This window comes from Magnolia sinica, chromosome 1 (assembly GCF_029962835.1).
Source record: "Magnolia sinica isolate HGM2019 chromosome 1, MsV1, whole genome shotgun sequence".
Classification (NCBI taxonomy): domain Eukaryota; kingdom Viridiplantae; phylum Streptophyta; class Magnoliopsida; order Magnoliales; family Magnoliaceae; genus Magnolia; species Magnolia sinica.
The window spans coordinates 125,375,500-125,400,171 of record NC_080573.1 but is presented as its reverse complement, the minus strand read 5'-3'; the positions used below and the strand labels follow the sequence as shown (position 1 = coordinate 125,400,171).

Here is a 24,672-nt window from a genome sequence, read left to right as displayed (position 1 = left end):
TCTAGGTAGCCCTTTCTAGGGCATGGCGATTGTACTCTGGTTATCCAAGTAGTCCTTTACACTTGGTTGCACTCTAGTTGTCCAGGAAGCCCTTTCCACATAATAGCGGCTTTCACTCTGGTCCAGGTAGTCCTTTCCACCATGCTCCACAGCCAATGTCTGCGACGGCCCACTCTGTAGCAGCACTCATTCTAGTCCAGGTTGCCCTTTCCACAAGTCACCCCTTCCATGACTCCAACATAGGACATGGTGTTGACTTTAATATCAATTGTTAAGAACCTAACTACTATGCATAAAGCCCCAGGATTGATGGAAATCATCAAGCTAGGCTCTTTAAATCGTTGGGGCCGTAACATTCCACCACGCTCCACGACTAACGTCTGCGGCGGCCCACCCTGTGGCAGTACTCACTCTGGCCTCTTTTCAAGGTAGCCCTTTACAGGGCATGGTGGCTACACTCTGGTTATCCAAGTAGCCCTTTCCACTTGGCGACCACACTCTGGTTGTCCAGGTAGCCCTTTCTACACTGTGGCAATTATCACTCTAGTCCAAGTTACCCTTTCCACAGGTCGCCCCTTTCATGACTCAAACACAAGACGTGGTGTTAACTCTGATACCGATTGTTAGGAACCTAACCAATGTTTCAAATACCGCCCGCAGCGTAGCAGTAGCATACGCTACGTAGTGTAGCGTGGCTATAGCGCTACATAGCATCCTAAATAGCATAAATCCCCTGTAACGTACGCTACAAGGGTCATAGCGTACATACAGTTATGTAGCACGTAGAGTACGCTACAATGTATTTTTTTATGATTTTATTTTTTTATGTTTTCTTTGTAATCAATGTTGAGGAATGTGACACTTGTATTGTACTTGATACTTTTAACCTATAGGATTTTTATTTCTTTTTATAATTGTGACTTGCGGTTTCAATTAGACATTATTAATTAAAGTGGTTTGCTTACAAAGTTGTTGATGTGATAGTTATTTGATTTGGTTTATATATGTGGATTGGGTTTTGATAAATGATAACGAATAACTTGTTTGAACATGCTTATAATTGATAAAAATGAATCATCTTTTAGGCATTTTTATTTTATTTTTTTCCTTTTTTCCACTATTGATTATATTTGTCCTGTTTTTAAATTAAAAAATAGTAGTATCATGTAGCTTACGCTACATGCTATAAAGGGTTGAGCGTTACGCATCACGCTACCGCTATTTAAAACACTAAACCTAACCAATATGCCAAAAGCCCTAGGACCAACAGAATGTGTCAAACTGGGCTCTTTAAACCGATGGGACCATAACATCAGGTAATGCAAATGGCCACATCAGGGTCGGCATCAGCACATTAGGGATACTTCCTAAGTGGTTTTTTTTTTTTTTTTTTAAGAGACAGGGTGAGACTATTCCTTGCGGATACACGCAATCACCCACAATAATATGTATCGGGTAATGCCGAGGAGGAGAGTCGAACCCACACCTGTAGGGAGCAAACCCACGGTGATGGTCGCTCACCCAAACCTCGTTAGGTACTTGCTAAGTTTTTAAAGCAATGGCACAAATTCTAAGGAGTATTTACATCATTTTTGTTTGTATTGGTTAGTTTTAGATGTTAGTTAGGGAGTTTAAAAGGTTGTTAGAGTTAGTTTTGGCTTGTTAAGGGTTAGTTGAAGTTAGTACATTGATTATATGATCAGTTAAAAATTAGGAGTTTGTTGGAAATTAATTGAGTTATTGCATATCTATAAATACCGTGTAACAAGAATTCTAAAGTAGTTTTGGGATATTGTAATAAAATTTGGAAAAATTTTAAGGGAAGAGAGTTGAGAGTCGTTTCCCTTATGTGTTGGGATTGGCAAATTGCAATTCAAAACCCTGAGATCCTCAATTCTCCTTCTTCTTTTCTTGTGTTTTTCGAAGTTGTTGGCATTCCATTGAGTCTAGATTGTTTACTCCCAAACGCATGGGATCGACATAACCCAAATGAGATGGATTGCATCTGACGTAACCCCAAATCAACGATCTCGATGGTATCTAGATGACTTCCAAAAGCAATTACCTCAAGGTTTTGAATTGCAATTTGTCAATCCAAACACAAGGGCAAAGGCTCAACTCTCTTTCCTCAAATTCTTCTCAAATTTCATTACGATATCATAAACTACTTTATAATACATATTACAAGGTATTTGTTGATCTACAACAATTCCTAACTTTCAACAAACTTCTAACTAATCATGTGCCAATCACAACTAACCTTTAAAAAACCAAAACTAACTTTAAGGGTTTCCCAGATTTGCATAAATATGTTTGGAGTTACAAGGGTTGATGTCGACTGTTGTTTGGACAGATTTTAGTGTCTATATTCACTTAAAATGCATACACTAACCCTTAATTTTTCAGATTTGTTAATCCATCCACAAGATCCCCCACCCCCCACCCTCTCTCTCTCTCTCTCTCTCTCTCTCTCTCTCTCTCTCTGTTCTTTATATATAGTGATGTACTATTTTCTTTCCATATTATTTGGGTTAAATAAGGCTTCTTCGTCAAGGTTCAAGACCGTCGATTTGATCAATTCCAAGATCGAAAGATTGATTGTTCATTCTGAAAACCCTAGGTCACAGACAACAACCCATAAACTTAAGTCCAATAATTATCTTCAATGGTCGAAATCAATTGAGATGTTTATTGGGGGAAAACATAAATTGGGTTATATAGATTGTAATATACTAGAACCTCCAATGACATATCCTTCTTAGGGCGATTGGAAATCAAATAAGCTTATCATGTCTTGGCTTCTGAATTCTATGAAACCAGAAGTTAGTGAAAGTCTTTTATCATTATCTATTGCTCATGAGATTTGGTCAGCTACTCATGAATTGTATGACAATAAGAATAATATGTCTTGAATTTATAATATTTACTACGAGATCGAGGACCTTCGAGACGAGGGGAGGATTATATTTCTGACTATTATGCTAAGATGCATGGCAATGAGGACATCACTTCACGTACACCCTTGCATACGTATCAGATGAGGAGGCGGGCCACACCAATTTCCCTGTGGCTGGGTGAGTATCCGTGATCATGCTGAAGACCTCATGTGCATGTGCGAGCATCTAGAAGACCCCACACTGGAAAGATGAACATGGGCTGCTTTATGAAGTGATCCAGACTGTTGGATTGGAGGGACGCAACAATCAGGCCAACGAATCACATGGATCACATGATCGGGCCATTGATTGTTGATCATCCACATTAGTTTTAGGATTTAGTTTTTGATTATTTTATATTTGGACACATTATAAGTGTTTTGGTTGATTTTATTTAGACTAGTGCTATTTAGATTCATAAGACAAGGAGATTATTGAAATTTTTGAAACTTCTTAGATCTATAAAAATAGGAGGGGGCGTGTGACCTCTCCTATTGGATTTTGTGATAATTAAAAAATAAATAAATAAAAGAAGAAGAGAGAGATAAGCTCTTGCTTTCTTCTTCCATCTTCATGCAATTTAAAAATACTTCCATACGATTTGGAAGGGAGATTGGTGCGAGGCTAATCTTCATCAACAGAGGTGCGAGGTCTCCATCTATCCCCACACCATCTTCTCTTTTCTCCCAAATACAGGTATTTTCTTCAAGTTCTTCATTCTCCCATCACAGATTTTTGTCTTCTTCCAAACCCAACTTTCTCATACCCATCCACAGTCCAAACCCTAACCGACCTAAACCCATCCATCCAAATACTTCCATACGATTTAGAAGGGAAATTGGTGCGAGGCTAATCTTCATCAAAAGAGGTGCGAGGTCTTCGTCTATCCCCACACCATCTTCTCTTTTCTCCCACATCCAGATATTTTCTTCGAGTTCTTCATTCTCCCATCACAGATCTCCGTCTTCTTCCAAACCCAACTTTCCCATACTCATCCACAGTCTAAACCCTAACTGACCTAAACCCAGCCACCCCACGCCACACGTGTGGCCATACTCACAAATCTTCGTCTTCTCCCAATCCCAACTTTCCCATACCCATCCATAGTCCAAACCCTAACCGACCTAAACCCGTCCACCCCATACCACACGTGTGACCGTACAGCCACACATGTGAATCCCGCCTTGTCCCTTTTTTGGTTTCCCAACATCATTATATCAAAACCCCTTTCTTCCATCCCCGAAACCCTAACCTAAACCTAAAATTCCTAATTTTCCTACTTTCCTAAATTACCCAAACCCTAATTTTCACCCTAGGTTGCATTAGATTTTCTATTTTGAAATAGACTATACCGTATGCTAATTGGACGTCCCTACAACCATTAGATTCTAGTTTCTTTTTAGTTAATGATCTTGTATTACGATGTTGGTAGCTTAGGCTAGGATTATGCATGATTTTTTTATTTTTTTCACGATATTTGTGATGATTATAGTGATGTGTGTGTTTTTTTATTAAATATCTTAATTCGGCTACTTGATCTCACATGTTATTTGGTTCATGCATCGGTCTTGCATCAAATTTGGTATCAGAGAACAGTTTTAGCGCAGGTCAGTCTATCATCAATCTTTTTTTTGAGGTGAAAATTTTTTACAGAACCCCTTTACCCAAATCGTAAAAATCGTAAAGGTTTCAGGCGCTCCGCCCCGAACCCTGTGACTGGCTCTGCGAATGGAGACATTTTGTTGGGTTTAGTTAGCCCATTTTCCTAGGGTTTTTTTTTTTTTTTTTGTCCCCATATAGATCTAGACCATATAGGATTTTTGTGTTGCATCTAGGTTAGAGTCACATCTAGGGTTGGTAAAACATTCATTGCATATAGGATCATATTGCTGATTTTTTATTTTATTTTTTGGAGTATCATATTGCTGAATTTTCAGCTAGCCTTTCCACTTATACCATTGCTGAAATTTTAGCAGAGTAAACTCAAGGTATCACATTGTTGATTTTTCAGTTTGGCACCCCTAGATTACTACCCTGCTGAATTTTCAACATAATATTTGAGGATAATGGCTTGCTGAAATTTCTGGTTAGTGTGTCTGGCTTGATCTCTAGGTTAGTTTTATCATTGTCCTAAGACTTAGAGTTTCCCTTTTGGAATTTCCTTGTGTATGCCAACTTGTTCAAGACGTGATTTTGGTCTACAACCTATAATGAATCTAAAGCAGATTGCTGAAACCCTTTAATGTTATCAATAATCATCTAACGACAAATGAAGCGCACAATAGAACCACTGCCACTCAATTAACCATGACCAATGCGTGCGTCAATCAACTTGAGGCCTCCTTACAGGCAAACCCCGACACTGGGGAAGACGTTCAATCTCAGGTTAGAGATCAAGTTGATAGACGAGAGTGTGGTCGTGGCTAAGGCGTTGGCCGTGGTCGAGCACACATGCCACCAACACGTGAGGAGCATTATGACCGTTATGATCCAGATGCACAAGTCATAAAAGGTGTGAAAGTTGAGGCCCCCAGTTTTGATGGTCGCTTAGACCCCAAAGCATTCCTTGATTGGGTGGCAGACATGGACCACTATTTTAAGTGGTATAATGTCCAATGCCAGTCGAGTGAGATTTGCCAAGATGAAGTTGGTGGGCTGGGCCAAACTTTTTTGGACGAGCGTAAAATTGGAAGGAGAGAACCCCCAGTTGTGCACTGAGTCGAGATGAAAGAAGTCCTCAAAGAAAAGTATCTCCCTCTTTCTTATCGCCAAAGGATCCTAGACCAGTGGCAGGCCTTACCCCAAAGATCCATGACTATGCCAGTTTACATCACTAGGTTTGAGAAGTACATGATGCGATGTGACATTGAGGAGGACCCGATGGTTATATTGTCCAAATTCAGGATGGGCCTCCAATTTGAGATCCAAAGAGAACTTTATTCTCATGATGATAGTACATTGGAGCACATGTACCTAGTGGTGCAAGACATTGAACACTACCTCAAGGCACCAATTGGTAAGTGTTATGACTCTTTGGGATCCAAGTATCAAGACTTACTCTCGAGGGGCTAAGCCTAACATGAGGAGTCGGTCTAGACCCTAAATTAAGTCTCAACCCAACCTTAGAGATGTTAAAGGAAATGGGATAGCAAGTGCTAGCTCTAGGGGAGGTGAGCAAATGCGATGCTTCAATTGCCATGGGATTAGTCACTTTGCGCATCAATGTCCATCGAAAGAGATGAACAAAATCCTGGTAATTGACGATGGTGAAGAAGAAGGAGATGAACAGGGTGATTTTGAAGAAGAATTTTATCAACCCAACATTAATGGTGCTAGTGATGAAGAAGTAGAACAAGAGACCACACCACTTGTAGTAGTCAGGTGCGCCTTAACCAATACTAAGGAGAATGATGATTGGCGTTGGACTACGATATTTTACACCTATACAAAATGCGGAGAGAAGAATTGCAAGGTGATCGTCAATAGTGGCAGTTGTACCAATGTGGTCTCCACTAGCACTTTGTCTCATTTAGGATTGAAACCTGAAACGCACCCTCAGCCCTATAGAGTGTCATGGGTGAATGCATCTTCCATACATGTTACCCAACGATGTCTCGTACCCGTTAATTTTGGATCTCAGATTCAATGTGGTGCGACGTCTTACCTATGGACATTGGACACATCATTTTGGGATGGCCTTGGCTATTTGACTACGATGTGACGATATACGGTCGCTCAAATGTATGTTCACTCATAAATCAAGGCAAAAAGATATCTTTAGTTCCTCTCCCACTAAAAAGCAATGCGAAGAAGAAAACTAAAGGGAAGTCGGGTAACCCAAGGGATACGAGGAAATCACAACCTAAGTCTCTCCATGTAATCAACGCCAAGGAGTTTGAGAGAGAGACTACGATGGATTCGATGGTGTACGCCTTAGTTGCGAGAGAAGTTACACCCGAGGTTATTGTAGAGAGACTCGCCTGAGGTGAAGCCAATTATGGATGAGTTTCATGATGTATTTCCAGAGGACTTACTAGATGAGCTTCCACCCATGAGGGACATCTAGCATGTCATTGATCTTGTCTGTGGGTCGACTCTATCAAACCTTCATCATTAATGAATGAACGTTATGAAACATGCAGAGTTGAAGATGCAAGTAAATGAGCTCCTCAGAAAGGGTTTCATTCAGGAGAGTTTTCTTCTCCACTATCGACGATCACCTTGCAATTCTTCTCTTCACATTTTGCATAGGTATAAAATATAGTAGTCCAACGCCAGTCATCATTCTCCTTAGCATTGGTCAAAGCGCACCTAACTACTGCAAGTGGTGTGGTCTCTTCTTCTTTTACTTCTCATCACTAGCACTAGTGATATTAAGCTGATAGACTTCTTCATAATCGCTTTGTCCATCTCCTTGTTCCTCACCATCGTCAATCACCAGGGCCTTGTTCCTTTCTTTCGAGGGACATTGATGCGCAAAGTGGCCAACTCCATGGCAATTGAAGCATCGTGTTTGCTCACCTCCCCTTGAGCTAGCACTTGCTATCCATTTTCCTTTGACGTCTCTTGGGTTGGACTGGGAACCAATTTGGGGTCTGGACTAACTCCCCATGTTAGGCTTAGCCCCTTGCAGGTAAGTCTTGACACTTGGATCCCGATAGTCGTTATTATTAGTGAGTGCACAGAAGGATGAGATCACGCACAGCTGTATCCGTTTAGATTTCTGATCCTAAAAGATAGGATCTCATAACCGATGTATTTGATATACCAGCAATGAGCTCCTATCTTTCAAGATCAGCAATCTAAACGGATACAGTTGTATGTGATCTCATCCTTATGTGCGCTCACTAATAATAACGCCTACCAACTGGTGCTTTGAGATAGTGTTCGATGTCTTGCACCACTTGGTACATGTGCTCCAATGTGCCAATGTCATGAGAATAAAGTTCTCGTTGGATCTCAAATCGAAGGCCCGTCTTGAATCTGGACAATGCAATCATCGGGTCTTCGTCAATGTCACATCGCATCATGTACTCCTCGAACCTAGTGATGTAATCTGGTACGGTCATGAGTCCCTAGCGCAAGGCCTATCACCAGTCTAAGAGCCTCTAGCAATAAGAAAGATGGAGATACTTTTCTTTAAAGACCTCTTTCATCTTGGCCCAGTGCGCAACTGGGGATTCTCCTCTCCTCTCAATTTTATGCTCCATGTTGGTCTAAAAAGTTTGGCCTAGCCCACTAACTTTATCTTGGCAAATCTCACTCGACGGGGATCAAACATCATACCACTCAAAATATTGGTCCATGTATGCCGCCCAATCAAGGAATGCTTTAGGGTCCAAGCGACCATTAAAACTGGAGACCTCAACTTTCACACTTTTCATGACTTGTGCATCTAGATCATAACAATCATAAGCTCCTCACGTGGTGGTGGCACGTGTGCTCGACCACGGCCAACGCCTTGGTCATGACCACACTCCCGCCTATCAACTTGATCCTCAGCCTGAGATTGAATGTCTTCCCCAGTGTCCGGGTTTGCCTGTAAAGAGGCCTCAAGTTGATTGACGCACGCATTGGTCGCAGTTAATTGAGTAGCAGTGGTTCTATTCTGCACTTCAATAGCCGTCAAATGGTTATTGATAGCATTAAGGGCCTCAGCAATCTCCTCTAGATTCATTATGGGTTATAGACCAAATCCCAAACGAGTGGGCATACACAAGGAAACTCCAAAAGGGAAACTCTAGGCCCTAGGATAATGTTAGGACAATGATAAAACTAACCTAGAGATTAAGCTGGATGCACTAACTAGAAAATTCAGCAAGCCAATATCCTCAAATATTATATTGAAAATTCAGCAGGGTAGTAATCTGAGAGTGCTAAATTGAAAATTCAACAATGTGATACTCCGAGATTACTGTGCTGAAATTTCAACAATGGTATAAGTGGAAACGCTATAAGAAAATTCAGCAATATGATACTCCCAAAAAAATCAGCAATATGATCCTATATGCAATGAATGTTCTACAAACCTTATTTGTGACTCTAACCTACATGCAACACAAAAATCCTACATGGCCTATATCTATATGGAGACTCAATAAAACCGAGGAAAATGGCTAACTAAACCCAACAAAATATGTCTCCTTCGCAGAGTCAGTACACGATCAGCTCGGCAGAGGTGTAGGGAGCAGCTCACCCCTACCCGAGGTTCAAGGCAGAGCGCCCAAAAGCTCTACGATTTTTACAATTTGGGTTAAGGGGTTCTTTAGAAAATTTTCACCACAAAGAGGGATTGTCGATAGACTGACCTACGCTAAAATTCACTCTCTGATACCAAATTTGATTAGGACCGATACATGAACCAAATAACATGTAAGATCAAGTAACAGAATTAAGACAATTAACAAAAAAACACAAACATTACCATAATCATCACGAATACCATAAAAACCAAAAGAACATCATGCATAATCCTAGCCTAAGTTACCAACATCATCACACAAGATCATTAAAAAAAGGAAACTAGGATCTAATGGATGTAGGAACATCCAATTAGCATAGGGTATAGTCTCTTTCAAAGTAGAAGGCCTAATACAACTTACGGTAAAATTAGAGTTCTAGGAAATTGGGAAAATCTAGAAAAGTTAGGGATTTCTAGATTTAGGGTTAGGGTTTTGGTAGAGAGAAAATGGGATTTTGAATTAAGGGTGAAAGGAAGCCAAAAAGGACAAGGTGTGGCCGTACGGCCAACCCGGAAGGTTCACACGTGTAGCCATACAATCACACATATTGCGTGGGATAGATGGGTTAGGTCTCTTAAGGTTCGGGATTGTAGACAGGTAAAGAAAAGATGGGTTTAGGAGAAGATGAATGCTTATGATGGGATAATCAAAGAACTTGAAGAAAATAACTTGATGGAGGGGAAAGGAAATGATGATGTGGGGATAGATACAGACCTCGCACCTCTGTTGATGAAGATTAGCTTCACACCAATCTCCCTTCCAAATCACATGAAAGTATCTTCAAATCTCATGAAGAAGGAAGAAGACGAAGAAAGCAAGAGCTTTTTCTCTTCTTTTTTTTATCACAAAATCCAATGAGGGAGACGGTCACACACCCACCCTCTTTTATACCTCCAAGAAAGTCCAAAAATAACAATAAACACCATGTTTTGTGAATTTTGACGAAAATAGACATAGTCTAACTAAAATCAACTAAAAACACTCATAATGGTGTCCAAACATAACATAAACAAAACTAAATCCTATAAGCTGATAAAATCTAAGAAAAACTAGTGTCAACGATCCACAATCAATGGCCCGATCATGTGATCCAACGGCCCGATCGTTACGTCCCTCCAATCCAACGGTCTTGATCACTTCATAAAGCAGTCAATTTGCATATTTCCATTGTGGAGTCTTCCAGATGCTCGCCCATGCACATGGGGTCTTCAACATGATCACGGGTACTTGCCTAGCCACAGGGAAATCGGTGCGGCCCGCCTCTGATACGTGCGCAAAGGTGTACGTGAAGTGATGTCTTTATCACTCTACCTTCCCTAAATAGTGTTTATACTTTGCTCTTAAGAGATGAGAAGTGCCATGCAGATATAGGATCAGTTGTGATTGAGAAATCTGGCACTGTGACTGGGTTTAGAAATTTGATAATGATGGTACTGAAAGAGGTAGAGCTACTAGACAAGAAGGTAGAGATGCAAGCCATGGGTGTGATCGTGGTGCAGACCGTTTGTATACTCGTTGTGGTCGATATGGCCATATTGTTGATCGTTGTTGAGTTCTTCACGATAAACTACCTCAAGGCCATTCTATCAATTCAACTATTATAAATGATAAAGACTTTCTGAGTGCTATTGGTGAAGTGGTTCCACTGGTAAAGTCATAAATGCTTCAAGTTCAACCAATAGGGGATGTGGTCCGTCTCCTAAAAAGTGAGTATGATGCTTTACTCTGTAAACAGAGAGGAGTTGAAAGCTTTACTCAAGAGCACCACCCAAAACAACACCTCTCCATCTATATCTTTTATCTTAGAAACGTAATTCCTTCTCCGCTCTTCACACTGCTTTCGAGTCCTACCCTTGGATAATTGATTTAAGGGCTATTAATCATCTAACAGGAACATTTATTTCTTTTTCTTCGTTTACCACGGATCCTCAATTAGGTCATGCGAAGTTAGCAGATGGTACCTCGTCACCTATTAAGGGGAAAGATGCCATTTCAACTTCACCATTGCTCTTCTTATCTTTTGTCTTATTGGTTTCTAATATTGCTTCTAATATGATTGTTTGTAAGTCAGATTACGAAGGATCTAACTTATAGTGTGACAATTTTTCCTAATCATTGTATCTTTGGCATTGTCATTCTGCTCATCCTTCTAATTTTGTCTTTCAGTCTTTATTACATCAACTAGTTGAGTCTAATGATATCAAAATTTTCCAAAGTTAAGCCTTTTTTTTTTTTTGCTAAACATCACAAGTCTGCTTATCTCTTTGAGGAAAGAAAGTCAAATAATTTTTTTAGTCAATTCATTTTGATATACGGGGGTCAGTTCCAATTAATTCTAATGGATTTAAATACTTTGCCTCCGTCATTGATGATTTTTCTCATATGACATGGATTTATTTAAAGAAAAATAGAGAGGAGAATGGTTCAATTTTCAAAGAATTTCATGCTTGTGATAAAAATCAATTGTAATACAAATATTGGAATCCTTCGTACTGACAATACAAAGGAATATTTTTCTCATTTTATGTTATCTTATCTTCAGGAAAATGATATAAATTCTCAAACCACTTGTGGATATATCCCAAAACAAAATGGTATCACTAAAACAAAGAATAGACATCATTTAGAAGTTATTTGTGCTTTTCTCATTGATATGTCCGTTCTCAAGCATCTTTGGTCTGATCCTATCCTTTAATGTTTGTTATTTGATTCATCATTTGCCCACTATGGTTCTTGGGAGTCGGTCCCCTATTCAATATTTCTCAACATTCTACTATATTCTTAAAATTCCAATATGATTCTTTGAGTGTGTTTGTTATACTTTAAATAGGGATCCTTATCGAAATAAATTGTCAGATCGGGCTATTAAATGTGTTTTCTTGGGATATTTGGATTCCAAAATGGTATAGGTGTTTTGATCCAATCAGTAAAAAACACTATGTTTCTATGAATATCAAGTTTCTTGAAAACATTCCATATTTTTCAAAAGATCATGAAGAGAACCAATCAATGGTTCTTCCTACACCTTTTCTTGCCTCTGATCCAGTTCTTTCTATTCCAAAGGCATGTTCTCGTCTTGATGATGTTACAGATAAAGTAGTTCCTAATTCTTAGGTAACAAAACCATATTTAAAGTTATATGAAAGGAATGTTCGAACATCAATCTTCCCACTGTCCACCACAGGGCAGGCTCCTTTGAATTCAGGTACTGACAAAGTGATAGCCTTCCTACTCGCTCGCACATTTATTCTAATCCATATTTAGATCCGTCTTTTGATGTACTTGTTGCTATTAAAAAAGTTAAAAGACAGTGTATTGTTCATCCTATTCAACATTGTGTTTCCTATCATTCCTTGTCTCTTGAACAAATCATTCATTTCTACTCTTGGGTATTCTTCTTTTTCCATTCCAAAAAACTATAAAGAGGCTTTGACTTCTCCCCCGTGGCTTCAAACCATGGAGGAGGAGATGGTTGCTCTTGAGAAAAATCATACATGAGAGATGATTGTTTTACCTAATGAAAAAACTCCAGTGGGTTATCGTTGAATATATGCCCTTAAATACCACCCTGATAGTAGTATAGCCAGATATAGAGCCCGTTAGTTGCTAAAGTGATTACACAGACAAATGGTGATGATTATTCTAGAACCTTTACTCTTGTTGCTAAGATGAACTCAGTATGTGTTATTATTATTCTCTCCCTACCATTGTTGTCAAATAGCATAAGCGATTATATACGACCCAAGGGGCCTGTGCGCATATACGATCACATAATTGCATATGCCATCGCACAACCCCTCAAAAAATTTACATTTTTTCATTGCATAAGTGATGGCATAATCGCATATTCAATCGCATAAGCAAATGCATATTCCATCGCATATGCCATGGCATAATGCCTAATGGTCATAAAACCGCATATGCCACTACGAAATATGCGATCTATGCTCCCAAAATGGCATATGCGATCGTATATGACAACACTACTCGCTGCTAATCTAAATTGGGCATTGCACCGGTTTGATTTTAAGAATTCATTTTTTAATGGTGATTTGTCTGAGGAAATTTATATGCTTCCTTCTCCTGGTTTTACCCAAAAGGGGGAGGAAAATAGGGTCAATTGTATTAAAAAAACGATAATGGCTTCAAGCAACCCCCTCAAGCTTGGTTTGACAAATTTAGTGGCCCTTTTATTGGTATTGAATTTACACACACTCAGTCAGATCATTCAGTGTTCGTTAAGCGGCGTGTTCAAGGCATTATCATTGTCAGTGTGCATGTGATGATATTATTGTTATAAGTGATAATGCTAGTGGGATTTCTGAATTGAAACTCTATCTGAGCAAGGTTTTTGACATCAAAGATTTGGAACCCCTAAAATATTTTCTTAACATTGAAGCCTCTCGTTCAAAGATGTGTATTGTTTTATATCAGCAAAAATATGCTCTTGATCTTTTGACTTTAACTAGTAATCTTGATGTCAAATCCCTTGATTCTCCATTAAAGCTTAATAAAAAGCTTCAGGCTGAAGATGGAGAGCTTCTTGATGACCCTCCCATGTATCAACACCTAATTGGTCAGTTGATATATTTGACTATTACTCATCCTGACATATCTCATGCAGTTGGTGTGGAAAGTCAGTTTATGCATACTCCTCACTCCAGTCATCTAGAAGTTGTTTGTCGCATCCTTCGCTACATCAAGTCTTCTCCAGGGCATGGCATTCTATTTAGTTGTTATAATCATCTGAATATTTAAGGTTATTCTAATGCAGACCAAGCAGGATCTCCTGATGGGCGTCATTCTATGACAGGGTATTGTACCCTTTCTAGAAAGAAATCTTTCTCGATGGAAGTCTAAGAAGCAAATTGTCATTGCTAGATCTAGTACTAAGGTTGAACACCAAGCTATGGCAAATATTGCATGTGAAATCCTATGGTTGAAAAGTTTCACCACTAAGTTAAGATTTCTGGTGAATACTCTTGTGCTCATGTACTGCATCAATCAGGCTGTCATTCATATCACTTCTTATCAATCTGTCATGAGCACACAAAGCATATCGAAACTGATTGTCATTTTATTCATGAGAAGGTTATTGCCAACATTATTTCTACTCTCTTCGTCCGATATATGGAACAACAAGCCGATATCTTCACTAAGGCCCTTTCAGTTGAAATGGGATGTCATACTCAAGGCAAGCTGAGTACAATTGGTATCTATGCCTCAGCTTAAGGAGTGTTAGAGTGTATATGAGCTTGGTTGTGGGCCCCAGATTTGTGTTGTGGGCCTTTGGGCCTGTTATTTCTATTTTATTTTAATGTTTTTTTTTCCTGTTTTTCAATTTTGCCCTTTTGCTCGAGGGTATTTTATGTAATTTGGTTTCCTTGGACTTATAAATAGAAAGGGTTGGACATCCAACCCATACACTCTATCTATTCTTCTAAGGTTCTACTTTTCAATTCCAAAATAAACCATGAAATACTTGACACAAAAAATTTAAGAATTTCATATTTCACGTATTGCTGCTTATGAAGCATTTTGATGGATCACAAACCAAATCTACTACTACAATCACAAAATTAATGAATAGAGAATTGATATGCTTTAGGCAGTTGTTAGTGTGTACTAAAATATTCTCGGTTTAAAGAAAACCTCGTGCAGCCAAACCATTTCACAAATTGGTATGCTTGGTGTGATTATAGAAACCAAAATTTGCATCAGCCAGAGTTTTCATAATTCTTGGGAAGGGAGAAAATGTAATTCTTACAAGTACTATAAAATCAAAATAGGTTGAACAATGTTTATTACAATAGAAGCCTTGAAAATAATCTAGAACCACATCCCTTACGTGAACATCTTTAAAAAAATTACATTTCACTTATAGAAACTTATCAAGTATTTAGATTGATAACAAACCAAATCTACTACCCCAACCCTTTAGAATCAATAGAGAATTGACATGCTTTGGGAGGTTCTCAATATGTGCAAAAAAGAAATATCCTCACAATGAAGAAAAAAACCTCACAAATACAGCAAATAACACATGTTTTACTCCCTTTTATAAATGGATAGGAAACAGAACTTGAAATAGAGAGGCAATATGCACCCAAAAGAACTAGTGAATAAACCCACCAACCAATGGAGCACAAGTCATAATCATAAAGAAATATGGCAAAAGATGCATAAAGAGTGATGTTACTTTGAAGTTGAAACAAGTATAAAGGTTAATAAGTTCATGCAACAGCAAGTTTACCCTATGAATTGCTGTGTAATATGAGATGGGTTTAAATAGCACTAGAAAATACATGAGTAAATAAATCTCACCCGATCCCAAAAGCAATTAGAAAGATCGGGACCAAAGAAAACACCCCAAAGCCCAGGGCTTTGGAAAGGGAGAGAACTACATTACCTCATAGAGGCTCCAATAATCATTGGTAAGGCACTCAACTGGAAAGCCCTACGACGTCCAATCCCATCTGCAATCCAACCGCTAACCAGACATCCAATAAAGGCACCACCCAAACACAAGCTAACCACAAGACCTGTATAAAACGTAAACACATAACCTTATCAAAACAGAAATCCTGATGCAGTAACATAAACATTTAAATAAGAAATAGATAACATGGGAAATTGCAATATACAGGATACCTTCAGCCAAGGTATTCTCAGCAAAGCCAAGGTCATAAGCAATGCTTTCAAGTGGTTCATTAACAACTCTGTGTAAAAGAAGCAAATTCAACAAATCAAAATTGCTTGCACCCCACACACACACACACACAAACACACACATATATATATAGAGAGAGAGAGAGAGTAATGCTCACACACAACTAGTTGGACGTCCAACTAGCTGCCTAATTTCAAGGCTACTTAATGCTATTAAATGTTACCTAGATAACAGATATTTCTAAGGAAAAATGAGTTAGTGTTTAATCCACCCCAACCATCAAGTGTGGAACCACATTCTAGTAGTAGGGTCCAAAAATCAGCCCCAGCCATGGTTCAAGTACGCTACAAGATTGGACATAGTGTACATAGAAAGCACACCCTTGAAACTGTTTCTCATGGTGTGGCCCACTTCAATCACATATGGACCTACGTTTTGGGCCTCAGGAAAAGATTTTTGTTTGGAATTTAATGGTTATAGTGGATTTTACATGTTCATCACGGTGGGCCTTGTAGAAATCAACAGTGGATGTCTCTCTTCCAACAGTTTCCACTAGTATGGCTCACTTGAATGATGGATCAACCTGGTTTCTTACCACTGGGCCCAGCATAGGGTTCCACATCTAATGGTCGGAGTGGATCTCACGTGCACATTATGGTGGACCTCGTGAAAAATAAAGGGTGGCTTCCTTCTCAGTGTGCCCAGCATCTTAGAAAACTTGGAGACTTTGATTGCTGAGCTTGTTTTGTGCGGACGCTGATTTCCTGCCGAAGCATTTCGCATTTCACAGGGAAGTTCCTGTGCTGGGAACCACCTAGGTGGGGCCCATTGTTTTGTTTGTGAGAAATCCACTCCGTCCATCCATTTTGTGAGTTCATTTTAGGACATTAGGCCAAAAATGAGCCGTATCCAATATTCAAGTGGGCCGAAAACGTGAGGATTGAACATCTAATATTCGTGGGACCACAAAAGTTTTGAATCATGCTAATATTTATTTTTTCAGTCCATCCTAGTAGGAATGACGTTATGAACGGTAAGGATGGCATGTAAACATCACTGTTGACCCATGGAGGTTTCAACGGTAGGAATTTCCCTAACCACATTTTCCTTTAGTACGGACCACTTGAGTCTTAGATCTTGCTCACTTTTGGTCTCATATCCTAAAAGTAGCTCATAAAACAGATGGACGGTATGGATTTCTCACAAACATTACGGTGGGCCCCACATAGGTTTCCAGCACAGGAACTTCTTGCGAAAGGTAGGGGAGTCCCTGGTTAACGTGGCTAAGTGTTGTGAGCCCCACCATGATGTATGTATTATATCCACACCGCCTATCCATTTGTCCATATCATTTTAGGGCACGAGCCCAAAAACGAGGCAGATCCAAAGCTCAAATGGACCACACCACAGAAAGCAATGGGAATTGAATGCCTACCATTGGAAATATTTTGGGCGCAACAGAAGTTTTGAATCAAGCTGATATTTGTGTTTTCCCTTCATTACCGTCTGTGTGATCTTATGAACAGGTTGAATGGAAAATAAAAATCATGATGGACCCTAGGAAGGTTTCAACAGTGCGCGTCATTGTCTCCAAGCTTTATATGGTGTGGTCCACTTGATCTTTGGAGCTGCCCATTTTTTGGATCCACAAATTTTGTGGCCCCCAAGAAGTTTTCAACGGTAAAAGTTTAGTCCCCAATGTGTGGTCCACTTCTTTTTATTTTTGTTTCTTTATGACCTATAAATCGATCAAACAAGAGAAGGAAAGACAAATTCAAATATGATGTTGATGTTTCTGTGGGTGGAGATGTGAGAGAGAGAGAGAGAAAGAAAGATGAAGCTCTATCAAATAATGCAATCGTTGGGGACAAGGAGAGCATTAAAGGAGGGGAGAAGTGCATTAAATGAAGAGAGATAGAAAGGAGGAGGATAAATGTTTACAAAGAAAATGGTATGACTAAAGAAGTTGTACACATGTGATATATTCGGGCAATGCGCCACATATATAAGAAATTCGGTCCGTTAATTAGGTAGGGTCCCTTGTGAGCACGTGAAGGACAAAATATTTTATTTTTTTTGTGATCAATAGTATGATATCATCCACAAGAAAAATGAGTTGTTAGAAATCTATTCTAACAGTCCAGCTTCAACTTACATGTGTGACTCTAGTGGTGATGACCATTTACTAATTTTTAGTACATAAATTTCATTAGTGGACCCTATTTGATGAATGGGTTGAATCTATAACACATAATTCCTATCATAATTATGTAAGACTCAATGTCACATATCCTCACATGTGGTGCATTACATGTGGATGAAAAGAGAAATTTTTGACATTTAATGCACAGCAAGTTGGACCAATTTAAATGGTCCAACTAGTTATGTGTGAGCATTTCCAACTAGTTATGTGTGAGCATTTCTCATATATATATAATAAAAATAAAAATAAAAGATAAGTGAGCTTCAAAGATGTAGAACACACCCCATATGGTAGCCAAATAAGAATGAAGTTAGGGTAGCCACACATACATGTGGCAAGGAAAGTCTCCAAGAAGGATTTGTGCCTTCTTGCCCCATACCATTCTGCAAACGGGCTAAAAACCATAAGAGAATTTAGTTAAAAAATCATTGCAAACCATTCATAACTGGATTCATATAAATCTACTCTTTTTACAAAAGAAGAAATAAACAATGCTGAGATTGAATATAAACAATCCTTAGATTAAATTACGTTTTCATTCTGCCACCATTTCCTATAGGCATGAGTTGCCTTTCATAGATCCAGACCATTAAACTTGCAGGCCCTACAATGGACAGAAAATGCCGCATGATACTTACCCATTGGATAATCCTACAGATGTAATCATTGGCCTTTAAATGGACAGTCAAACAATCAAACATATGATGTTCCATAGGCAACAGGGAAGGTCCACCGGTCAAATGGCTGGGATTGTTTGATGCAGGGGATTTTTGCACATTTGCACATCCATGGTAGGGGGTATCAGATGAACACTCTAGACCGATGAAATATGGGCCTCATCTGTATAGAATGCTCGCCCAAATGAAAATGCCGGTGGTTCTAGCCTAGCAGTGTATAATACCACCTATAAATGGGCCCATTGCTCTGAAGAATTGCAAGAAGAAATTATCACAATAAAAAATTAATAAAATGTTTTCAACAACTAAAATTGCACAGAACTATTAGAATTTATTTTTAAAAGACAATCAGTTAAAAAGCCTTAGAAGCACCTGAATTTCCTTCTCTGTCGAGAAGAGGGGCATGGTCCTTCGATGGTACACGTTTGTGCACCAAATGAATCTCATGTAAACTCGAATGGCCCAGCATGCCCGGATAAGCAGAAGGTCGATCCCTTCCCAACAAAAATGCAATCTCAGAGAATCGAATCTCGCGGGGTGACAGATGTCAATTGCAGGTCATTCCCACTGCATTTCAATTTCAATTCCAATCTTGATTCTCGATATTGGAACCTACAACAGATGAATTGGACTAACATCAATAACATTAACAATAAACTGAGGCAAGGACAGCAGTTTTTGTTCGGCCTGGGAAACTGTATATGTGTGGCCCACCTTCCAAGCCATTCATCTGGTGGGGTTCGCTACAGTTTGTCGACGCGTCAAAATACTTCTACATCGTACGATCTAAACTACCTGATTGCTGGTCAGAAAATAAACAGTTACCAACGGTCCACATTATCTGAGGAAAAAAATCCACCGATCGCACCGCTGCGATTTCCCATTGGGGGAGAATTTCGGCATGTGATACATCGTGATAGTTCTAACCAAATGAACGGTCCAGGAAACGGTGGGGCCCACTTATAATTTTTCAGACCGCACTAAACCCGCTGTTTTCACATCTGAAACTGAGATTTGCTGCTGCAATCGAAGCTTCTCAAGAACTTAGGGTTTGGAAATGGAGAATTTTCGCATCAGGAGTCAGAATTTCTACCTGAAATTGGAGTTTTCGGATCCGGAATGAGAATCAGGAGAAGTTTCTTCAGCTTCGGATTGAAGATTCGGAAATAAAGGGAAAGCGGAATGTAGTTGAAATGATCTACATCGATATATAGAAGAAAGATTAAAAGCAGACGGTGCTAACGTGCGCCGGGGATTCTGGTTTCCTTCATGGGAACCAACTGAAGAAGAAGGGTCCTGTTTCATTCATCCGCGCTTGTTATTTATTGAGTGATTTGATACTCTGGAAGAGAATGCTAGTTCATGCACACTTTATTACGTGAGCACGTTTGCACACGTGTCAGGGGCACAGAATCTGAGCGGTACACATGATACGACGCGCCTTGAAACTTTATGGGTTCAATTTAAAGCCTATCCAAAATTTTAGTGAGTCAGATCAAAGAGAAATGCAAATCAAGGGATGAATTTATTTACTTTTGCCGTGACCTACTAAAGTTTTGTATCCGGATAAAAGCTGAGCTCGTGCGGTTTCAAGATCAAATGGCCCATGACTCAGGATCAAGTTTAGGAAGAATATGCCCAAGTAAATTTATTTGGAGGATCCTAACCTCTGATTAATGGCTCGTTGAGGTCTCTCGTATAAACCATATATCAGGTCCAAAAGTTTGAGGACCATGTCTACAGTGTGGCCCACTACTTGGATGGTTCCATTTCGGTCTATACATATGCGTTTTTTCTAGAAGCCTCCAATCCAACTGGTTGGACCACAAGGTACAGTCCACCCAGTGATAAATTCCACCCTAATGAGTGAGTGTGGGAGTCTAACGGAAGCGGATCGGCTGGTGGACCACACACCAGCTCTATAGCTGCTGTAGGTACCTGTCGAAGACGAGCACTGATGGTCCTTGAGCTCCGAGTTGTACGAACGGTTCAAAGGAAATCAAAGTTACATGGGCCCTACAGTTATGTATTTATTATATTTATATAATTCATATGTGTTTAGGGGTCATTTTAGGGCATTATCTAAAAAATGAATCATATCTAAATATCTTCCAGACCACGCTACAAATAGCAATGGAGATAATATTTTTATTATTAAATAATTTGTAGAGCCCACCATAGTGTGGATTTTCCATCTAATCTGTGCATAAGGTCATGGAGACCTAAATGAAAAAGAATAAAAAGATTTCATATTGATCCAAAACTTCTGTAGTATACATTCAATCCTCCACTACTTTTTTTTTTTTTAGTGTGGTTCACTTGATAGTTATAATTGCCTTATTTTTCTTGTCAAGCATTAATACAAGCTTGCCAAATGGATGGGCGGTTTGGACATATAACACATACCTCGTGATTAAATCCACAAAACTTGCTGGGGCCAATGCGGTTTCTTTGTAGCCGGTTTGAGGTACACCAGCCAATCCGCTTCCGCGTCTGACTCTTCCAATAGGTCCTCCCATCATGAGGATGACCTGCTGCAGAAATATCTACTCATCAGGTGGACCATACATGGCAAAATACAGGTCTGACCCACTCCATGAGTTGACATGGCTAATTTTTGCACAAGATAATCCTCGTGATGGGGCCCACCTATTGAACGGGTTGGATGTCACACATACGTGAAATGTTGCAAGTTATTCACGGGTGAGACCTTCTCCTTTTTTTAATACCAGTAAATGTGCCACCTTAGGACCTCGGAGTCCGTACATTTGAACCATCACATTATGTTAATACCAGGTCACTGCGTAAAGTTGTCTGCAACTCCCTACTCGCGGAACACGTGGGAAGCAAATATGACGAACGGGAGTATTGATTTTGTAGGCCACCATATGGATAAGCTACAGACCGTAGAATCCATGTCATAGAACAGCTCCAAGTATTCATCTGTTGGAGATTTTGATCGTCGAACATAGAATGTATCTCTTGCAGACTTCTGATCGGATGCAATCACTACTATCGATCCCTTTCTTTAAAGGTAAGTGCTATCTACCTGGTGGTCCAGAATACCAACGGCTAGGATTAGAGGAATTATTGTCTGCTTGTACTGTAAGAAGACGACAGTGTGTAGAACTTCCACGCAGCAACCTGTATATTGAATTCCTCATTTTCGATTCTTTAGCTAAGCATTCCACATTTTCGATTAGTATATGCATTTCTCTGGATCTCGTGTTCGGGGGAATCATATTATATACTGGGGCATCGTTTGGCGCTTGATACACAGGCACTTAGAACTTGCACATGTAGTATATATTAACCCAAATTAAACCGGCTAAACTTTCTAATCACCGTCTTTAAGCCATGGTCATAGATTTTTTGGGCGCCTAGAATCTCTAATTCGTAGATAAAAACTTTTTGAAATAAGATGGGATATTTTTCATTCTCAGCTATCAAATAAATGTCTACAAATATGATAGTCAGTTTATCTAACAAGCATTCTTTTTAAATTATGGTGCACGTAATCTTGTATCCACAATTTTAATTTGTCTTCCTACACATATGCACTTTTGATGTAAAGCAGGTAGCGGATAGTTTCATGGCCAAGATGGATTAGAAAAGGTCCGGTTGACGACAGAAATGATCTGGACCATCGGACCTTAGATCGGGCGTATCTCGCAATCCAGAATAAGTTATCTGACGTAAAATATATGATTTTGGGGTAGAACGAGCTACTTAAGCCAACCAACCCAGTCACGCTGGGTTGTGCAGCCCGGAATTGCGAAAAACCACTTGATCGATGGTCGTTTTTCTGTTTTAATTCCATTTTTACTATAAATAGTAAGTTTTAGTTTGATTATAACTCTTCATCCGTCGGGCTTTAGAAGTTGCGCCCAACGTAAAAAGAGCATAGAAAATTAGGAGAACGGTTTGGTGAAGCTAAATAGGACACTTATTATTTTTGGCCGAAAACCTTGCGCAGTAGTAGACATCACGACCGTTTATAAATAATAAGTTTACTATTTATAGTAAGTCGCGGATTCTAGGAATTTGAGTTGTAATTTGATTCTGATTTCTTTCCCATTGCTTAGTATCCTTATGTAAAGAGTTGTGAACTCGTTTTTAATTATTCATCAATCAATTTCGATTTTATTATAATTTATTTCTATTTTCTGTTTTCTTTTCTCGTGGATTCAAAAAGTCTCTATGAATAGTTCAGAGAAATTCCATAGATTCGAAATAATTATTCTCTTAAGGAAGACGGTGCTCAAACTCACGTCCTCCCCTACGTCAACTTTGTTTATGTAATTTCTAAGTGCCTGCTTATTATCCATCACACCTTACCATAGTATCAAAATTTGGACGTGGATCAGCTACTGACAGGTTTACTATAGATTCGCTGCTGAAGTGACGTCACCAAGTTATGTGGACCCCCCATAATGTATGTTTTGTATCCATACTATGCATCCCTTTAAAGATATAATTTTAGGGCATGATCCAAAGAATGATTCAAATCCAAAGCTCCAGTGGACCCCACCACAGAAAATAGTAAGGAGAGTGACGCCCACCGTTAAAATTTTGTTAGGTCTTGAAAGTTTTCGATGAAGATGATATTTGTGTTTTCCCTTCTTTCATGTCTCCGTGAACTTATGAATAGGTTGGATCTCAAGTAAATATCACGGTGGACATTATTCTCCTCACTGCTTCGTATGTTGGGGTTATCTTTCCAAATGAATGGATAGGATAAAAACATAGATTATAGTGAGGGCACACAGAACTTGGTGACACGTCACTTCGGTAGCGAGTCTCGCCACTCAACCCGTCGGTAGGTAATCCGCATCACAAAATTTTCTCCTTCAATTTATTGGCGTTCTGGACGCATTCCCATCGCGTCTCCACCCTAACGGTGTCTCGGTCTGGGTTTGGTGGACGCGGATTTCCTGCGAAAGGCTTTCGCAGGAAGTTCCAGCGCAAGGATGCTAGGTGGGGATTACAGACATGTTTTTGATAAATCCAATCCATCCATCCGTTTTTCGAGATCATTTAAGGACTTGAGATAAAAAATTAGATATATATAGAACTAAAGTGGGACACACGAGAGGAAACAGTGATCATTCAGTGAGCACTGTTGAAGATTCTTATGCCCAAAAAATTATTTAATCAGCCTATATTTTTTGGTTTTTTCACTTCATCCCATTGACAATGACCTTATAAACGGTTTAGATAACATATAAACATCCATGTGGAGCTTGAGAAGATTTCAACGGTAGAAATTTCTTTCCCTAATTTTCCCTCTCGTGTGACCTACTTGGGTTTTTAATCTGCCTTATTTTTTGTCGCACGCCTAAAATGATATCTCAAAACGGATGTACGGAATGGATTTCTCACATACATTGTAGTGAGCCCCATCCAGATCCTTGCGCAGGAACTTCCTGCGAAAGGCTTTCGCAGGAAATCCGCGTCCTGGGTTAGGAGGCAGAGGCTGGCTCATCTCCATCATCTCAGCCGTACACGTGGGTCTTACCTGGGGACGGGACTAAGCTGCCACCAGCGATGTTGGTGGGCCCCTGACCATGAGGCCCGCCTCGATGTATACAGTGTATATCAGCTTTGCCTGCTTATTTTAAGATATAGTTTTTTCAAAAAAAAAACAGGTATAAATTTAAGGTGGACCACACTACAGGAGATCATTAAACGCATAGAGTCCACCTTTATGTTTATATGCCATCCAACCTGTTAATAAGAACAGGTATGCCCGAACGAAGGGAAAACACGAAATGATATCAGCTTGATCCAAAACTTTTGTAGCCCAAAAGATTTTTAATAGTTAGTAATTATTGTTTGCAGTGCTGTGGTCCACCTGAAATCTGTATCTAATTCGTTTTTGGGACCATGCACTACAATAATTTGACAAAATAGATGGACGGCGTGGATAACGCAATGCAAACAT

General features: G+C 39.4%; 1 protein-coding gene across 10 annotated transcripts in view; it reads right to left on the bottom strand.

The window, feature by feature from the left end:
* The window catches only part of LOC131257171 (probable plastidic glucose transporter 2), a 68,110-nt gene extending 48,072 nt beyond the window's left edge, over window positions 1-20,038 (bottom strand). For 2 of the 10 annotated variants that reach the window (XM_058258209.1, XM_058258210.1), the window contains exons 1-5: window positions 19,822-20,038; window positions 19,101-19,340; window positions 18,334-18,445; window positions 15,830-15,897; window positions 15,588-15,720 (exon numbers count right to left, since the gene is read on the bottom strand). In XM_058258209.1, the coding sequence (XP_058114192.1) occupies window positions 15,588-15,720; window positions 15,830-15,897; window positions 18,334-18,445; window positions 19,101-19,197 (410 nt within the window). In that variant the 5' untranslated portion in view covers window positions 19,198-19,340; window positions 19,822-20,038. Of the gene's footprint in view, window positions 1-15,587; window positions 15,721-15,829; window positions 15,898-18,333; window positions 18,446-19,100; window positions 19,341-19,442; window positions 19,531-19,821 lie in introns of those variants that run through there. The other 8 variants (XM_058258211.1, XM_058258213.1, XM_058258207.1 and 5 more) reach the window with 7 other exon arrangements.
* Window positions 20,039-24,672: the final 4,634 nt, after the last annotated feature.